Raw genomic sequence first — 21093 nt, 5'->3', positions numbered from 1 at the left:
GGTAGCCCACCCCTATATATATATATATATATATATATATATATATATATATATATAGGGGGAGGCTAAAATAAGAACGCTTCTTAAAATATAAATTAGGAACCATTTTCAGCCCTTAGATCATCAAGATCTACGGTTGATTCATCACCTTGTTGGATAAATTCATGGTCCTGAGTTCGAATCCCAAAGGTAGCAAAAAATTATTTTTCGCAATTCATGCCTTTATACAGATTATTCATGCGTGTTATACATAAAAATTCATGCATTTTTGCTGGTTCGTAATACTTAAAATAAGGGTGATTTATTGAATAATCGCCCCCTATATATATATATATATATATATATATATATATATATATAGGGAGAGGTTCAAGAAAGAACCATAAATAAAAAAAGAACGGAGATCCATTTTCAGCCATTCGATCATCAAGATCTACGGTGGATGCATCATCTTATTGGATGAATATAGAACCTGGGTTCGAATCCTGAAGGGAGCATTTTTTTTAATTTTTTTAGTGCATTAATTTTAACAGCGAATGCATTAATTTTTACAGTGAATGCATTAGATTTGATGGTTCTCCAATTCTCACAAATAATGTAGTTCTCTCTAGAACCACACCCTATATATATATATATATATATATATATATATATATATATATAGGCCAATGTTCAATGAAGGCCTAAATGTAAGAAAGAAGAGAGAAGTAATCTCATCCGTTGATCTTATCTATTCTAACGGACATGATTTATTCACGCCATGTTCAACGGATTTTTTCGTTGAACATATGGGGGGTCGAAACCCAGAACCCCCAAAAATATTGTATATGTTCACAAATGTTCAACGAAAAAATCCGTTGAACATGGCGTGAATAAATCATGTCCATTCGATTAGATAAGATCAACGAATGAGATTACTTCTCTCTACTTTCTTACATTTAGGCCTTTTTCATTGAACCTATATATATATAGGGGAGAGTTCAATGGAGATCACTCCCTTAGACAAAGAATAAAGACCAAATCCTATGCGTTGATCTTGTTTAATCTAAGGGTGATAATTTAACCCTTAATTATGATTTTATTTCATTTATTTTATATAATAAAGGTTAGGTTTGTCATTTGTATTTTCTTTCTCTCTCTCTCTTTCCCATTACTCACGCTCTCTCTCTCTCTCTTTTTCCCAAACTCACGCTCTATTTCTCTCCCACACAGTCGCCGCCTCCCTTTTCCAGATCTGACATCGCCGTCGTCGCTTCTGCTCCGTCGCCATCCCCTCCATTCTCCCTTCCACCGCCTCTCTCCCCTATCACCTCCATCTCATCTTCATCTTCCTGTTGCTCCGCCGGCGGAGGGATTCTCGAGGCTGTGCTGCCCCGGCGTCGTCAGGGTGAAGTCGATGAAGACGACGATGGTAGAACGCTCGTGGTGGCGACCGCCGCACCGCGCCGGATTTGCAGATCTGCATATCGTCAATGACGTGTTCGTAGAAAATATCAATGAACATACTGATGTTCGTTAATATGTTCGTAGAAAACCAATGAACATACTGATGTTTGTCGATATGTTCGTAGAAAAACCAATGAACATACTGATATTCGTCGATATGTTCGTAGAAAAACCAATGAACATACTGATGTTCGTTGAAATGTTCGTAGGAAAATAATGAACATACTAATGTTCATCTATTATGTTCATTGACGGATCAGGTCCCAGAATGGGAAAAGAGGAATTTCCGGAATTTGTTCAACGGGATCCCATATTTCAGTAGATTTGAGTGGACTTATTTGCCCTTTTTGGATTAAATAAATGTAATTAACCAATATTTAATTACATGTAAAATCAAATCAGGAAATTATATGAACCGTTGATTGGAGTGAGATGAATGGCCTTGATTAGGTCTTTATTCTTTATCTAAGGGAGTGGTCTCCATTGAATGCGACCATATATATATATACTCCCTCCGTCCCCAAAATAAGTTCCTCTTTGGGGACGGCACGGGTTTTAAGGAAAAGTAGTAAAATGTATTGATAGTGGAGAAAAATATGTTATAATTAGTTTTGGGAGTGGTGAAAAAGTGTTATAATTAGTATTGAGAGTTGTGAAAAAGTGAAAAGTAAGAATAAATAAAGTATTATTAGTGGTGGGGTTGTTGTCCAAAAATGGAAAGAAAGAAAGAGGAACTTATTTGGGGGACGTCCCAAAAAGGAAAAAGAGGAACTTATTTCAGGGACGGAGGGAGTATATATATATAGGGGAGGGCTACGGTAAAAACACTTCTTAAAATATAAATATAAACGTTTTTTAATGTACGAATTTTATCCAACAAGGTTACGAATTCATCAAACATAGTTACGAATTATGAAAAATAATTTTTTGCTACCTTTGGGATTCGAACCCTGGACCACGAATTCATCCAACAGGGTTACGAATCAACCGTAGATCTTGATGATCTAAGGGCTGAAAATCATTTATATTTTATACACTTAAGAGTATTTTTATTCTAGCCCTCCCCTATATATATATGGAGACATAATCATTACAAAGTCGATGTGGAACATAATGGGTGACTTTAATAGGCTACTAGACAAAGACATCAAACTTGGACATGTTCTGATATCATATTAGAATTGGATATTGGACCCAATTTCACTTACAAAAATTGGCTTGTAAGTGGAGGGACACCTCATCATTATAAATTGGTTCATGCATTTTTCTCCAACCAATATGGGATATTTTAACACAAGTCACCTGTGGTCATTGTCCGCGCTTGTAAGTGGAGGGACGCCTCATCATTATAAATTGGTTCATGCATTTTAAATTGATACCAATATGCATTTTTTTGGGAGATTTGCCGTCTATATTTTAATTTTATCATTTTCTTTGATCATAAATATAAAAAATGGGGAATAATTTACTAAGGGTTAATGGCATGGTGTGTAAAATCAAGAACTTGAGCACATTCTAGTTTTAACCTCTAACTAAAGATTATGTTCGTAAAACCATAAATATTAGGCATATTCTAGTTTTAACCTCCAACAAAAGATTTTACGTATAAATATATGAACTTTTAATTATTTCTGATTTTCACTACCGAAAAAGTACCCGGTCACATATGTGGCATTTTACTCTTATGTGGCTTATAATTAGTGGATGTGGCTAATAAATGCTAAACGACAATTCTGTTTCATAATTTAAAAAAATGAATAAATTAAATATATCCAATACTTTAAATTTTTTTATAAATTAAATATATCCAAATTACAATCATGTACACCAGTAACACCCTAATTAAATCTACGTATGTGGTCAGATACTGTTGCGTTGTTAAAATCAGAAACAATTAAAAGCTCAAATATTTATATGCATAATCTTTTGTGAGAGGTAGAGGTTCGATTTTAAAAAAAATCGAACCGAACCGAACCGAATTAACCAAAAAATTTATAATTAAAACCGAACTGAAAAACCAAATTAATCCGAAAAAATCAAAAAATCCGAAAAATTTCGAAAAAAAAATGAAATTTAAAAAAATATTAGAAGTTAGATATTACTCCCTCCGTCCTACTATAAGTGGCTCAAAACTTTTCGGCACAGGAATTAAGGAGAAGATGTAAATGTGTCAAAAGTACTAGGGTCCACATTTTGTAAAAATATGTCACTTATAGTGGGACGACTCAAAATAGAATACATGCCACTTTTAGTGGGACGAAGGGAGTATAAAATTATAATTAAAATATTATATGATATATATGTATATATATATATATTATAAATATAATTCGATTTTTTGATTTTAAAAAATCCGATCCGAACCGAACTGAAAAACCTAAAAAATCGAACCATATTTTACAATTTCGATTTGGATCGATTCGGTTATTCGGTTTCAAATTTTTTGCTCACCCCTAGTGAGAGGTTAAAACCAGAATGTGCCTGAAGTCCGTAGTTCTACATGCCATTAACCCGCTTATTAAATATGAAATTTATATTATTGGTTAATTGAGCTAACATAGTATATTATTCTAAAATTTATTAATTACACATAAAGTTATTGGAATATCATACAATTACTACAACTAGAATTTGTATCCCGTGCAATGCACGCGAAGTATTTTTATATTTCTATATTTATATAAAATTGATATTAACTCAATGATCATATTTATAAAATATAATAAAAAAATAATTTTAACCGAATACATTTAAGTTGAATATTGAAAAATAAAAAATATAAATAAGAATTCACAATAATTTATTATGAGAAGGAAAAAAATTTAAAAAAATGAAAATAAAAATAATTAAAAAATAGATTTATTCAAAAAATGGGAGAGGAGATATTTTTTTTAAAATTTTAATCTTTAAATAAACTTTTACATTTAAATAAAATATTTATATAAAATATACAAAATTAAAGCTCTTATTGTGATCTTAAATTTGATATGCATATTAAATATTTTATAATTAGTAGAATTTCAAAATTTTAAAAAGAAATAAAACAAAAAAAAAGTAAGATAAAGAGAGAGAAATAAAAAGAAAAGATATAGTTTACAAATGAACCTTCAATTTAATTATAACTACAAAATTGTCACATAATTTTGAAATCAATTTGATATGAATTCCTGATTGAAATCTTGGCTTTTTTTCCTTTTAAGGGCTCATAAGCTACCTACTATTGAAAATTGTTTTTTAGTGAAATATATTAGATTTTGATTTCGTGGTCATTGATTATTGTTTCAGGTGTAATTTTGATAAATGACAATTCTACCAAAATTTTAGTATGATTATGGGTATAATTAATAAAATAATTTCTCAAACTTAAAAAAAAAAAATCAATGTTGAAGTTATAAATTGAAACTAGCATTTCCACCGGTACAATGCCCATGAAATATTTTATATTTCATTATATATAAAATATTAATACCAACTCAATTATCATATTTATAAATAATTTTTTTAACTAAATATACCTGAGTTGAATATAAAAAAATAAAAAAATAAAGAAGAATTCACAATATATAACAAAATTGAAATTATGAAAAGAAAAAGAAAAAAATTAAATGAAAAAAAAGAAAACAAAAAGAAATTGAAAAAATAGATTTATTCAAAAAAAAAGTGAAAAGAGATAACTTATTTAATCTTAAAATAAATATAACCTCTACGTTTTAAATTCAATATTTACATAATACACATCAAATTAAAGCTTTTGTCGTTATCTTTAATTTGATATGCATATTAAATATTTTATAATTAGTCGAATTTTACAATATTAGAAAATAAATAAAACAAAAAATATAAGTAGATAAAGAAAAAAATGTTATTTATAAATAAATATTTAATTTATTATAATTATAAATTTATCATTCAATTTCAAAATTAATTTAGAATTTAAGTTAATAATTAATTTTCAATATATTATAGATTCACTTAAAATTTAAAGTAACATATATACGGGACCCACCTTTATTGAATTTATTGCACCATTCAAATCATTTATCGCAAACTATACTACTCCCTCCGTCCCATTAGATTTGTTTCATTTTTTTGGACACGATTATTAAGGAGAGTTAAATTGATGTAATAAAAGTGTATAAATGTGTGAGGTCATATTATATATACTGTAAAATTATTATAAAAAATAGAAATAAAATAATATTAATAGGATAACTTAAAAAAATGAAAAAAAATCAATGGGACGTAGGGAGTATTATTCATTTGTGTGATTTGAACTTTTAACTAACCAAACCGAGTCTATAAACATTGATAATTTAGCACTATTTTTCTACTATTCAAAGTCAACTGTGATTTGATCGTTTACTAACCATATATCGAGTCTATAAACATTGACAATTCAACACTAATTTCCACCCTATTCTTGCTTTTTCAACTATTATAAAATCATCGAAAACTTTGCCATTTATATACCTACAATATTTTTTAATAAACAAGTGGGGGCTAAGAATCTGCTCAATTGTCAACATCTAGAATTTGTGTTAGGACGTGGGGCTGGGAACCGGATCGTGTCCGAGTACCCTATCCAAAAGAATCAAAAATCTAAACCCGAAATTACTCTAAAATCCTTTCTCGACTTTAGATCAAATAAAATTGGATACACTCATATCCAATTTGAATACCAGAGTCAAGTATTCGGATACCCTAAATTACCCAAATTTGCAATTTGATAAAATTTTCCTCTAAATTCGATTTTAATCGAGTATAAAAAATATCCGATTCGTCAGACTGATTATTCAAGTACTCGAAATACTCGATTTAATATTCGGATTATATATTAATATGAAAATCAACAGTCATACCATGGACCATTAATCATGTAGTGATGTCAAAGCGAGTTCATATATAATTCTAGCCTTAGATAAAATTCCATAAATTCGTTTGCCACTACGTAGATTCTTTGTTGTATATTATCCACTCCATGGTAATGTAGAAAAACCAGTTTATACGAAAAGCTGCCAATATGTAATTATGCTTATTTAAGTTTCATACTGATCATTATATGCTCTGCATATAAAAATGAACATATTTATCGTAAAAAAATGTATCTACGTATATAACATAGTAAATGGATTTACGTTACAATGATTTGTATATATATACATGCATGAAAACTACATATAAATGTAAACATATACATGCGGGTTGTGGTTCTAGAGATAATTACATTATTTGTGAGAACGTGAGAATCATCAAATCTAATGCATCCACTGTAAAAATTAATGCATTCGATGTTAAAATTAATGCACTCAGAAAAATAAAAATAAATTGCTCTCTTCAGGATTCGAACCCATGATTTGCATTTATCGTACAAGATGATGCATCCACCGTAGATCTTGTTGATCAAATGGCTGAAAATGGTTATTCGTTCTTCTTTTATTTAGTGGTTCTTTCTTGAACCCCTACCTATACATGCATATACATTTATACACAATAGACCATTACTTGCTATTTTCAACTTTTGTTTCTCAACCATTTTTCTACTTTGCCCAAAATTCAGCAGTAGTTTTTCTTCTTAATTAATTCAGCAGTAGTTTTTGAAATAGCACCTACTAAGAATATTTTCGATATTTCAAATTTGTTCTTAATCAGCTCTAGACTCGGGTAATTAGAGTATACTCGATACCCGACAATTTCTCGCTCATAAATCTTAAATATCTTCCTAAAGGGAGGTGGCGCGGGTTTAAAAAAAGAAATTGTGTATTCGATGAGTGGAGAATTGGTTTCATAATCGAAAGGGTAGCTAGTGGAATCGTATTCGATGTAGAGCAAATCCTTTCCACAATTCATACGGCGTCTTATCTAGCTTTTTGTGTAGCACCCTGTTCAAAATATAACAAGCAGATAACACGGCTTCCTCCCACATGTTATCAAGCAATCCTGAACTTAAAAGCATAGCATTCATCATATTTTTTAAAGTTCTATTTTTTCTTTCAGCTATGCTTTTTTGTTGAGGTGTATGAGGGGCACTAAATTCATACACTATTCTATTTTTTTCACAAAACTCTTTAAGAAAAGTTGTGTTATACTCTCCTCCTCGATCGGATCTAATTTTCTTGATCCTTCTATTTAGTTGATTTTCTACTTTTGTTTTGTATTTAAGAAACATTTCTGCAGCTTCGTCTTTAGATCTCAACAAATAAATTCGAGTGTATCTAGAAAAGTCATCTACAAAGCTGATGTAATATTTCTTACCTCATCTACTCACAGTGTTTCTAAAGTCTGCAAGATCAGTGTGAATAAGCTCTAGTAGTTCAGTCTTCCTATGTTCGACAGACTTAAACGGCTTTTTAGCAAATTTAGCTTCTACACATATTTCGCACTTAGATAAATTATGCATGTCCATGGCATTAATTAGTCCAAGTTTTTGAAGTCTTTTAATAGAAGCTAAGTTCAAATGTCCGAGCCTTCCATGCCAAAGCTTGTAGGATTCAGTGAGATAAGCAGAACTGGTACTTTTTTCATTCATGATTTTCGGATCTACTTTGAGAACAAAAATACCATTGCTAAGGTAGTCATTTCCTACAAATTCATTATTCCTAGTTAACACAACTTTATCAAACTCAAAGACAATTTTCAAGCCGGCTTTGCTAAGCAAAGCACCCGAGACCAAATTCCTACGCATTGAAGGAACATATAATGCATTTTTCAAACAAAGAGTTTTTCCAGATGTCAATTTAAGCATTATATTTATTTTACCAAGAACTCCAGCCACGGTAGAGTTACCCATGTGGACAACTTCTCCTTCTCCAGCTTCTTCAAAGTGTCTAGAGGCTCCCGTATCAAGAATCCATTCTGACTTATTTTCCTCCAAGTTTGCCTCGACGACCGCAACTATAATCTCTTCATCCTTTTCCTCGCTCTCGACTTCGTCAGCTAGATAGGCTTTATTTGTTGCGGGTCTTTCCAGCAACGACCTCGGAGTGGAAGAGGCCATCTAAATCGTTTTCAGATTGATAGCTCGCTGCACTTCACGTCACAAACCTGCTGCCAGAACGTCCTTGCCAAGAGCTTAACTGGAACGCTGAAACCAAAGGAAAAAAAGATGAAACCACTACTAAAAAAAACGCTCATACGTAACGGTAAATTTCCGTTATGTATGTACCAAAACTACCGTTGTATATAGTGGTGTTATGTATGAGGGCGCTCATACATAACGGTAACATACCGTTACCTATACAATGTATACATAACGGTATCTGGGATATATATAACATATCCAAAACCGTTGTCTATGACAGTAATACATAACGAAATTTTTCTGTTATAAAATGTCTTTTTTCCGATATGTATTTGTCATATAGATAACGGTTTTTTATGTTTTATAAGTTAATACGGATGGCTCCGCTTTGGGAGCTCCGGGAAAGATTGCTGCCGGAGGCGTTTTTCGTGATAAATTTGGCTGGGTTCGTGGCTGTTTCCACTATAATGGTGGTACTGGCTTTGCGTTCGAAGCTGAGCTCCTCGCGGTTATCGTGGCAATTCAGATTGCTCATAGTCGCGGTTGGTTTGCTCTTTGGGTCGAGTCTGACTCCACCTATGTTGTTCATCTTCTCCACACACGTTCTACTCTTGTTCCTTGGAGATTTATTGCTTCTTGGAACAAGTGTCTCGTGCTTCTCCAAGACTTTAGCATTCAGATATCTCATATTTATCGTGAGGGTAATGCTTCGGCTGATATTATGGCGAGCGAGAATATGACGGAGGGTTGGTGGCCGCATGAAGTGGAGGAGATTAAGAAGGCGGTTCGTTTGGATATGGCTAGTCATAGCCATGTTAGAATGAAAACGAGATGATTCTCTGTTTGGTGGTCAGGCTTGGAGCGTCACTCGTCAACTGTTGGGTGCGCTCGCAGTTGGAGTTGGAGTGGTCGGGCTCTGCTGGGTGCTCGGCGATGGAGTTTTCGACCCATTTGCATCGAGCCTTTTACTTTACTTCTAGCGGTTTCTCTGCGGTGCTGGAAGGTTGGTGGCTTTTGCCAAGGCAGTGGCGTCGTTGGTTTGCCTATATTGATGATGCCGGGAATGGTAGCTGGGATGATGTGGATTTCGGGGAGGAGTTGGAGAGAGCGGCGAAGGATTGGTGGCGCTGTTCTTTGATCGAACACATGGTGGGCTCGTTGGGCGGTTCTGCTCAGCTGAACAATTGGGACACGGTGGCCATTATCTCGTCGATCTTTTGGCGGACAGGTGGCGCTGGCCTTCGCATCTTTTATTTTCCGGCGTTGTCATCTTTTTCTGCCCGTACTGCGGCTTGCTTAGGGTATGGCTTGGCTGTGGCTTACTTCACAGTTTCTGATGTTTCGCTTGGCGACTTAGAGTACAGCGACGGCGTCTCCCCGACCGGCACTATTAGCTTTTCTTCTTTGGTTTTTGTTTATGAGGTAATCTCGGCGACGGAGTATAACCGGCCGCTGTTTTACCCCTTTGGTTTTGTTTTTGATGTTGTGATAAGCTCACGGCGACGGCGTATAACCGGCTGTGTTGCTTACCTTAGTTTGTCTTTTCTTCTTCGTTTGTTTCCTTTGTTCGAGCTAACGGCGACGGCGTCTAACCGGCCGTATAGCTCTTTTTTCTTGGCAATTTGGCGACGGCGTCTCACCGGCCTTTTGCCTATGTTCGGTCTGTTTTGCGGGGTGAGAGCCGGGTTGGTTTGGGGACGATGGTTAGGCCGGAGTTCCGGAAACTTTCCCTTCCGCTCTTTTCCCCTTTTTTCTGTCTTTCTTTTTTTAGACGGGTACTCTTTTTCCTTTTTACGGTTTTTCCCTCTGGGTTTTCCGTAAAAAGGTTTTAACGAGGCTCGGCCCTTAGTCTGCTTTCTTGTGCTTTCAAGGGTTTTAGGTTTTTTTCTTTTTTTCCGTTTTCTAATAAATTCGCATTTTAATAAAAAAAATAACGGTTTTCCGCCGTTATCATATGGGAGAAAACATAACGGTTTTTCACCGTTATGAAAATTATTTTTGCGTTATAAAATATAATTCGTACATACAATTTTGCTATTATAGACAACGCTTTTTTGTATTTAGATAACGGTTATTTCCGTTATCTTTGAGAATGAATTATAACAGTTTTTTACCGTTATGAAATTTATATTTTTCGTTGTGTAATTAGCTAATAGATAACAATGTTTATCTGTATTAGAAACGGCAATGAGAACCGTTATGTATTCTTAGTTATAAAATAAACCATATTTTTCGTTTTTTTTTTGTTTTTTAGCCCGTTTTTTGTAATTTTCTAATTTAAAATCATACAAATATACAATATTCTCAAATAATACAATCCAAAAAATATATTATATAAAATAACTTAAACTTCCAAACATTGTAGCTTCAAAGTACCTAAAGTAGTCATCCAAACATTAACAAAAAATGGTGTTCAACACAATTTTCACCAAATTCTTCATCATTTCCAGATTGAAAATCCATACAAAAAAGCAAACAAAATGCCACATCTTCCTACGTCCCCTGACTTCTATTGCCGTACACCTGACCATGAAAGAGAATAATTCAATAAACAGACTACTATGTGTAAGAACACACTTAGGAATGATATAAGAGGATTAATAGCTTGATTATAATTCACAAGTCAAACAAAATATATACCTGATCAGTCCAACACATGTAATAAAACACACTTAGCCCATTCCTCGCGAACTTCATCAATTTCAACTTGAGAATAGGCTACATTCGTAAACTGTACAAATAAAAAGTAGTGATCAAATGTAGTTTATTAAGAATGTTACATTAAAATATGAGTATATATTTATAAGCATACCAATGATGGCAGAGAAATATTGTCAGCCCTTTCAAACCCTTCGACTATGTCTTTCATATATCGCATCACAAAAAATCCACATTCTGTACTGCCAGGTTGCTTAGGACCCTATGTTTAGAATCATAAAAATACGAGGTCACCAACTGTGAATTAATATTATTTATAAACAATAGCACACACCTTTATGATGTCCCATTTTGCTGAATTCTTGATTTTCTTTCCATTGTGTGCATTGAAAATACTCATTGCACTTCAAAAGAATGAATACAAACAAATTAATATACGGACAACAACTTGTAAAACTTACTTATCAACAACAAATAATAAAGATACACAAAAAATTTATTACATAAATTTTGTAAAACTTACTTGTCAACAGCAGCTTTCCAAGGGATATCACGATTTCTGTGATAAAGAGAGTCCAACAGATAAACGTGGCCTGTGTGGTTCAATGACTGTGAGTATCCAATGTGAACTATTTCATACAAGTAAGAAAATTAGTATAGCAATGAATATAGAACATAATGATTACTGAGGTTAGAATGCTAAGTATTCACTTACTCCACATTGCAAGGCGCCAAAACAATTTGATTGGCAGTTGCAACAAGCAATCGTTCTGATAATGCGCGTGCCCTATCTTCGATTGATAAACTTTTACAGCGTGAAATAGTGAACGGGTTCACAAATAAAAATCTGGCAGCGTCATCTTTCTTCATGTTTCTATACAAATGCCTAAAAATAAAGATGATGCAAAAGGTTCAAACACGACTACCTCTTGGCCTCTATCTAGTCCCAAACTACCTGCTGGGACCTCCAAAAATGCTTACATAATTCTTGCAGAAAAGAATATAAAATAAATTCGTCAGAATAGTTTCAGATGGAGAAAGCAACTACAAATTCTCAATAAGATGGAAAAAGCTATGTAACAAACAAATATAGATAATAGAAGATAATTCAATGACAATACCTTGGGCTTCCAGAACGCACCAACAGGTAATGGCTCTAAACTTATCATTTCCATGAAAACCAAATTAGAGCATACACCACTACACATCTAGACATACATGAGGGCAACTTCGTGTGAGCAGTTGTAAGCATTGATACTGCTGACAGTACTACAAATAGAAACAAATAACGATAGTTAATACAAATACAAACCATCACCTATTACCATGCCAGCCCCCAATTATTCTTAATATTGCCAATTCAGCATACCTTCACCATTATCATCAGCGCTCAGAATAATAATGATATATTTGAGCAATGGAATCAGAGTTAAGGTCCAAAAGATTAACGAAAATGCCCCAAATATTGTATCAGTACTCTTATGCTTATGAGACATCCCAGAAAATATACATCTGTAAACATATAGTGGTGAAGTGCTCAGATCTCCTTATACCACCCCAAAGCTCTGATATGCTAGTGCTATAGAGAGCGGAATACACTGCAAAATGGAAATACATAGGCATTGAAAATGTTAGTTTGTCAGCAACATTATTTTTTGTTGTATTAATTATTCCTTGTATCTTAGAGGCAGAAATATATTACTTATGTCTTGGAATAATATTAGAAGCACTGTAAGACTATGAAAACTTTAAAAATGATCAAATAGAAACTACTGAACCATTAATGCTTAACTCAGCTAAGATCAGTTATAGGTTATATGAAAAAAGGAGCGTCATTAGAAAAAAATCCTAATCAATAACATGTCCAAGAAATAACGAAGACACATGAATAGAATTAGCAAGAGGACAATTAGGAAATAAATAACTTAGATTTGCTTGGACAACATGACTGCCTTTGTTTATAACAGAGTTTATATGTCAATGGGGCAAATCTCAATACTCATTCTTCTACAGAATACCAAAAATATAAAAAGTTATGAAAAACATGATGATAGCTTCACAAAACCAGATGACAAATATCAGTTAGCAAAATAAATTTCATGAGTCAATAGCTCACAGCCATGCGCGGAAAAGGCTATAAATTTTTGTATTCATAAGCTCTTATTTATAATCTTCTAAACTTATCTAGTATAGGTTATAGGAACACATTGTCGAACGCACATAGCCTGGGTTTGAGCATAATCACAATTAGCGAAAATAAATTCGATTAGCATCCATAGAATACCTGAACGGGATACTTAACAGCGAGGCTAGCAATAAAATCGTTGCGGGAGAGGTGGTAAGAGACGAGAATTTTGAAAGGGAATCATACCTCCAAAGGTGTTAGAGCTAGGTTTTCTGACCATGTCTCGAAGCTTCCACCGGGAAATGAAAGCTTGAATCGCATCTGGCTATCGAAGGCCACTGGTTCCCAGAGAGGCAGACGCAAGCGGCGCGGGCAAGAGACCGATAACAATTAGAGAATAAGAGAGGGGTCGCGATTTGGGGGTTAGGGATTTCAAATTTTGGCGAGTGCCCTAGCGGCGGCGGCCGAGGATGGGTGAGACGATGGAAAAGGCTCGACAGTGGAGGCTCTGAGGCAGGGTAGCGCAATTGGAGAAGGTGGGGGCGGCGGCTAGTGTCGGACGACAGAGACAGTAACGTTTGGGGGATGTGTGGCCTGAATTGAGAATTAGGAGTGGGGAGCGAGAAACAAACGGTGGTGCCGGTGGATAAGTAGAAAACGATAAAGGGGAAGAACCACCATGATCATCGTCGCGCCGGAGGCGGCGAAAACCGGCGAAATCGCCGGAGAAGGAAGAAGGAGAATGATGTGAAAGAGAGATAGAGAGCGTCGGATGAAAGAAAGAGAGGAAAAAAAAATAGATTTCTAATTTTGAAATTGAGGGGTATTTAGTTTATTTAAAAATTAGAATAATAACAAAAATAAATAAAAATAAATTAATAAATAAATAATGCTTATATATAACGATTTTCTTAACGCTAAAATAACCGTTATAAAATAGATGCTCATAGATAACGTATAACTTAACGGTTCAGTAATATCGTTATATATATCACTAATAGATAACGCAAATATGTAACGCATAATTTGATACTGTTATAAATACATTTGGATAACAGTACATACATAACAGAGTTTTGTAAAACCGTTATGTATCATAAAAAATTATGTATCATAAAAAATGCGCTCATACATAACGGTTTTTGACCAAAACCGTTATGTATGAACCGTTATCCCTATTTCTTTTTTTAGTAGTGAACCTGCACAACAGAAACACAGAGACAACCTGTTCAATGAAAGGTCAGAAGAGAAATTAGCAAGAACTGAGAAGAAAGAGATTCTAGGCTGCGCCGTGGATGATCCACTGCCCTGAAAATGATTTAGAGGCCGACAAAAATGTGCTAGTCCTACACGCCGATCGTTCCCCAAGGTTAACACAGCTATCGAGTCATGTATGCACACCCTACTTCACTCAATTTGGAGACAACTGAAACTAGTGCTCAAGAGAAAAGAAGATGATGAAATAAGAACAAGAATCGTCTCTACTCTCTCATCACTGCCAAGAAGAAAAATAAGGAGATATATAATCAAGAGACGTTCCCACAAATCGGAGAAATCGGAGCACCCAAAAATAATAGAAAGAGACGTTGGCACTCCATCAACTATGAGTCTATGACTATTGAAGTGTCCCACATTGGATTGTAGATAGTGGCATGAGCCACTTTATATGGTGAGACAACCCTCTCCCTTATAAAGCCCCATTTCTAAGATGGTATCAGAGCCAACCCAATCCAATGATGGACCCCCTCTAACATCGTTGTCAACAGATGGCGTTTGGGATAGTCCACGCTGCGCGTGCGGGGAGTGTATTGAAGTGTCCCACATTGGATTGGAGATAGTGGGCGTTGCCTCACCATATAAAGTGGGATCATGCTACTATCTTCAATCCAATGTGGGACATTTCAATAATGACTCATTCCCCATTGTTCAGCTAGGGCTCAAGGGAAATAAAGAGAGTGCGTAAGACTTCAATTAGCAGCCCACAATAAGACAATAAGAATAGCCCAACACTCCATTAAAGAAAAAAGCCCAAAAGAAATCTAACTATTTTCAACAATTGATGTCCGACAAATATCTTTGGACGATCAAACTGTTGATGTGTTCACAAAACCTGCCACTATATCTTGTTTTCAGTTGCTAATTATGAAACGTCCTTTTTCAAAAAAGAATAGCTTGTGTTTAATTAGTGGGAGTTGTATTAGCATATTAGCAGTTTATCAAGAGCATAAGTTATCAGTTAGGTAGAGTTTGTTAGATAAGGTAACTGCAGACTTTATTAATCTCTCTATAAATAAATAGAGAACAATTAAAGTAAGAAATACAAGTTGATCTTAATTCTCTCTCACAATTCTATGGTTTAGCTCATACATCTAACAAGATTCAACTATTGACTTCACTCACTCTTTATATATAGAGGAGCTTCATCCTATGCATCTAGATGTAAGGCATATCCGTTCAAATTAAAATCAATTAGAATTTATTAATCACCAATTAAAATTTATTTTGTTAATCAAAATAAGATTTTAATTAAGGCGACACTGCATGCTTATCAGTTGCGCCTGAGCGCAGCAAAGACCTGACCCATAGTCCCGTGGAAGCCAACGGAGTTCAAAAGGCGAGCAAAATGGAGTTTGAGTTGCATGGCCCTCTCGAAAAGTTGGTGAACCACTGCATTTCCAAAATGATTGGCCATGCTTCTTTCTAATATTGCTCTCATCTGCAGTATGAAACTCTCAGGCTCCGTGGTGCCACCAACCTCCACCTCCTCAAATTCCATTTTCACAATTTCAAAACACCCATTTCTCTCAACCACTCTCCTCAAATCCTTCGTGCAAGGATATAAACAAGCAATGTTGAACGAGTCCACTTGTTCTTGCTCTATAAGTCCCTGCACACAACATAATATATGGATAGATAAATAAATAAGTAAAATTCTAGGCCAAAAGTAGAAACTTGCAACAAAATATTCCAACAACGAATTGATTTTTTGAAGAATTGCAAAGCTTCTGAAATTGTTATTAAATAAAACTGTGACATATACTCCCTCCGTCCCACTTCAAATGACCCAAACCAAATTTAGAAATAAAATTAGACATTTAACACTAATTTTTGGGATTACACATTTATCACACATTTTTAATCTCTGTGCCCAATATTTTGGGTCATTTGAACCGGGACGGAGGTAGTATATTATGGATGGGTAGATATTGTATTAAGAAATTTAGTGATAGTTAAGGGAAAATTTGATTTTTGTGATATATATATGTATATGTATATTTATTTTTAGTAAAAATGTAATTATTTTTATGATATGTAAAAACTAAAAAATGGAGAAATAAAAATTATAGGCGTGTGTGTCAAGAAGAGCCGAAGAGAAGAGAGGGAGAGATTTAGAATTATATGATCAGTAGATCGATGTTAGCTTATTTTAATTTTAATTTTAATTTATGGTAATATTGTTTTAATATATTCATATAATAAAATAATTACTCTCTTCGTCCACAAAAAATAGTCAATTTTTGTCATTTTGGGATGTTCACACAAATTAATCTTTTTCCACTTTTAGAAACTTTCTATTACATGGTGGGCTCATTTCTCCAATCACAATATAATTAATTATTATTATTATTATTATTATTATTATTATTATTATTATTATTATTATTATTATTATTAACACTACCTTTTAAGTGAGACCATTTCTCCACACTTACAATTAACTAAACAATTTTCATTAAAACCCGCGCCGTCCCCTTCTAGGAGTATTTTTGGTGGACGGAGGAAATATTTTATTTTCTTTTTATCTGACGTCCTGTAAAGAAAAAGAAAAAGAAAAAGAATTTTCACCTCTCTGACCATGTCCGCTAGAAGGGACTCCAGAAAACAAAAGACTATACCGGTTTCGTGGTCAACAACTTGGTCGGGGACGCCGGGCACCACCATCACTATCATCCCGCCCGCCACAATCTCTTCAGCTCTTGCTCTCAAGAAATTCTCCATGTCTCGCTCGAACTGATCCGCATAGGCTTTCACCACCGCGTCAGAGGCGCCCGCATAGTGAATCCTACCACCGTTCCACGCCGGCGAGTCCTTGAGCAGCAGCTCCTCCGGCAGCTTCGACAGCCAGTGGATGGCGAACAAGCAATACGCCACGTGGACGGAGGAAGAAGGGAACAGCCGGCCGTGGAAAGAACCCGGCACGGCGGTGGCGAAGTAATTCCTTCCCTCTGCCCATGAGGAAGAGAGGCGAAGAGGGTGTTGAAGTCGTTGCCGATCTGGTCACTGAAAAACACTTGGAATTCGAGCTTGTCGGAATCCAAGCCTTGTTGATGGCATTTCTGTTTCACTGTTTCGATTAAGGATTCCATGGCGTAGAATGTGTTGGGCCCCACCGAGCATCCCAAGTCGGCGATGGCGAATCTGGTCGAACCACACACCCACTTTTCTATATCAAGATTCTTCATCAACGTCTCATTTATTGCGTCCTTCACAGCACTTGCCCCATCTCTCTGTGGATATATACCCTAAATTAATACTTCTTCTTATGATTGTCACATTTATCGTTTTAGTCCGTTCACAATATCTTTCATCACTTCTATTTATAGCACTACAGTCCACATAGCACTCTATTTCTCTTACCCAAGCTCCACTTTCAACAATATTCACTATTATCAATTACTATTCATCAATCATCACTTATTTTTAAACTCGTGTCGTCCACAAAGTGATAACAATATTGTGAACGAAGAGAATCTATTTAATACTGCACTTTTGCGACCATTTATAATTCATGAAATTATTGATATGCATTTCAGCAGCGTCTTATAACTATAAGTCACTCAATACTCTAAAATGTGATAACTTCGATCATAGATGGATGGATTTGCTCAATTAATGTGAATATATGTACATGATAAAATTAAAATTAAAAAGAAAAAAGAAAAATAAGTGAATTAAATTATAGGTTCAGAAATCAGAAGAATAGAGGACCTGCACGATCGAATTCTTGATGTAGCTATACGCACCATTCTTCGGAGATGATTGACTTAATTATTTCCCTTTTTATTATGCTTTCCAGAAATTGATGTAACTTTTATATAAGCTCAAGCTAAACAAGTTCTATTACTCGATATCATTATTTGGAGAGACGCTCATAGATCTGGAACTAAATCTTGTAGATTTGGCGATGACGCGCGGTGATGTAGCAGTACTTGCCCTAATTCTTTAGATATATTCCAAATAATTCATTTTATATTAAAAAAATATATCTCTCAATCATTTTATTAAGAGTGAATGCTTCATTTCATTATACAAATTTTATGGATAGATAGAGTAGTATATTTAATTATGCAATTTTGCGATCAATTATAACTTTTAAGTCACCTGCGGACTCAAAACAATAGAAATCTAAAAACTCAATACTCTAAAATGTGATAGCTTGGATCATGATATTGATATGCATTTCGCCAGCGTCTTACTAATTTGACGCTATTTTCAATGGAAATACTAACATAGTAATATTCTAGAAGAAAAATAATAGATGGAAGGGTTTGCTTAATTAACTACTGTGAATTTATTTCATGACACACAAAAAAGTGAATTAATTAAATTATAGGTTCAGAAGAATAGAAGACCTGCAAGATGGAATTCTTGGTGTAGCTATAGATGCCATCCCCACCATTCATCGGAGCTGTTTCACTCATTTTCCTTTTGATTTATGCTTCCCAGAAATTTGTGTAAACTTTTGCTATATAAATTGTATTACTCGATATCGCTATTTGTAGGGCCTTAAAGGGGGTATTTTTTATTAATTCTTTTTTTGAGACGAGCGCGCAACGTGGGATTGGAATCTTATCTTAGATCTAGAGCAGAGAGGCTACGCTCTTGTCACTCTTATTGGGAAACTGCCCAACAATTGGAATTAGTCACTCTCTGCCCAATTCCTTTTTCTGTGATTCTATCTTTGTCTTTAGTTATAATATTGCCTAAAAAGTTCGCTCAAAAAAAACAAAAAAGTGTTGCCTTAAGTTTCTATCTTTGTCTTTAGTTATAATGTTGTATTTATAAATTTCAGCCAGAAATTATAGTATGTAAAGTAGTAGCTGTCAAATTCATTTTTAATATTGTTACGTAACTTACATTACACCTAATATTTCACAAGATTATTTATGCTCATTACAATTTTTAACGCAACTTAACACAAATTCTAGATGTTGATATAAAAAGAAGAGGTTTTTTATCTCCAAATTTCCTCCCTCCTCACTTTTTTCCTCCAAATTCTCTCTTCTTTTTTATTTTATTCTTTTAATTCTTTTCAAATTAAAAATTATTAATTTCGATTCATGATAAATATTCAATATAAATGTTAAATTAAAGATTACGAGAAGATCTTTAATTCGATGTAAATAAATTTCAAAATTAATAAGTTATGATGGTTTAAAATGTCAAAAATAATTTGTGTCCGCTCGCATTTATCTCAATGTTGAATATCATACTCTTTTTCCATTTTATATTGCATAAATTTATTTAAATATGTGTACGATTTATTTATTTATATAAAAAATTTGTTGTTATATTTTCCTTTTTATATTATTCGTATTTTCCTGATTTTTCAATTAGTTTTGAGTTATTTAAATATGAACTTTTAATAATAATATGATTAGGCGTATTTTATACATATATTTTGAGTATTTTTGATGGATTTTAATTCATAGTTTTAGAGTTAATTGTAGAACTAATAAACTTTTTTAATAATTTTAGTAGATTACGGAGAAGGAAGCTCAATTTAGAAAGAGTTTTAAAGTCTTGAGTTGTCAAGCAAAAAAAGTTGTGCACGTAATGTTGTGCGGCATGCCCATAGCGCCAAAAATGTCCGAAACTGAAATTAGAGATTTTTTAACTTTTATTTGTGGGCTGAATTGTTTTGACTTTTTGTGGGCCCCTAGTTTCTTGGACTTGAATCACGTCTATTAGGTTTTATTTGCTTTTCCGTTTAGAATAGGTTTCCTATCTTATATATATGGAGGGCCGGCCCTGACATTCCGGGGGCCCTAGGCGAAAAGGAAAAAAGGGGCCCCTTAAAAGATGAAGGTTCGAGAAGTTGTAGCATCGTGTAGCATTAACTATAAAGTGCAATAAATTTGAAAACAATGATCAAATAATTATAAAAACAAATTTAGATCTCCTAGCATTTTGAGCAGATAATGAGATAATCAAATTGAAATTCACAAGCAAATAGAGAGAATTAAGAATAAGATAGAGTTAGAATGAAGAGAGAATGAGAGTCTTGAGAGAGAGCAGAGCACTCAGTTTTCTATCAATTCAGAGAGAGAGAGACATTGGGGAAAAAAAGAAATGAGAGAGAGACGTTAGTTTGTTGGGAATTGGAAGAGAAAAAAGAATTAAGAGAGAGAGAGAGATCAGGGACATTAACTTGCTGGGAATTGGGAAAGAAAAAAGAATTAGGAATTGGAAGAGAAAAAGGAATTAAGAGAGAGAGAGATCAGAGACATTAACTTGCTGGGAATTGGGAAAAGAAAAAAGAATTAAGAGAGAGAGATTAGTGACGTTTATTTTGGGCTTAGGAAAAGTAGGAAACATAATTTTTTTTAATTGGGTCAATAATAATATTGGGCTTTACATTTTTTGGGGCCCCTAAAATTTGGGGCCCTAGGCCATTGCCCCTTTGGCCTAATTAATGAAAGGGCCGGCTCTGTATATATGTATACGGTGATTCTATTTATAACTCCGTTTTTACTCTTTATGGCCTCTTACTTAATGAATAATAATAATAATAATAATTTATAAATGTACTATTTAATCTATAACCCTCAAACTAAAATTATTA

The 21093-nt window shown here is 34.0% G+C and overlaps 1 protein-coding gene and 1 pseudogene across 17 annotated transcripts; both read right to left on the bottom strand.

The window, feature by feature from the left end:
* Positions 1-10773: 10773 nt before the first annotated feature.
* Positions 10774-14065, bottom strand: LOC130985801 (uncharacterized). Of its 17 annotated transcripts, none has more exons than XR_009089095.1 (10): positions 13494-14064; positions 12492-12720; positions 12244-12391; positions 12049-12109; positions 11838-11969; positions 11646-11751; positions 11457-11526; positions 11277-11384; positions 11105-11195; positions 10774-10987 (listed from the first exon to the last, which is right to left on the bottom strand). XR_009089095.1 is itself a non-coding variant. In XM_057908937.1 (8 exons), exons 3-7 carry the CDS (start codon positions 11842-11844, stop codon positions 11109-11111), a joined length of 378 nt encoding a protein of 125 aa, XP_057764920.1. In that variant the 5' UTR covers positions 11845-12391; positions 12492-12720; positions 13494-14061; the 3' UTR covers positions 10774-10987; positions 11105-11108. The 17 variants fall into 17 exon arrangements, 7 of the variants coding, with proteins under 7 accessions (XP_057764920.1, XP_057764928.1, XP_057764937.1 ...); XR_009089098.1 differs by having other exon boundaries at positions 11838-11927; XR_009089103.1 differs by having other exon boundaries at positions 11646-11715; positions 11838-11927.
* A 1428-nt stretch (positions 14066-15493) lies between these two features.
* Positions 15494-19105, bottom strand: LOC130985793 (loganic acid O-methyltransferase-like; annotated as a pseudogene).
* Between the last annotated feature and the right edge of the window lie 1988 nt (positions 19106-21093).

Source organism: Salvia miltiorrhiza, chromosome 1, assembly GCF_028751815.1.
Source record: "Salvia miltiorrhiza cultivar Shanhuang (shh) chromosome 1, IMPLAD_Smil_shh, whole genome shotgun sequence".
Lineage (NCBI taxonomy): Eukaryota > Viridiplantae > Streptophyta > Magnoliopsida > Lamiales > Lamiaceae > Salvia > Salvia miltiorrhiza.
This window is presented reverse-complemented; position numbering and strand designations above follow the sequence as displayed.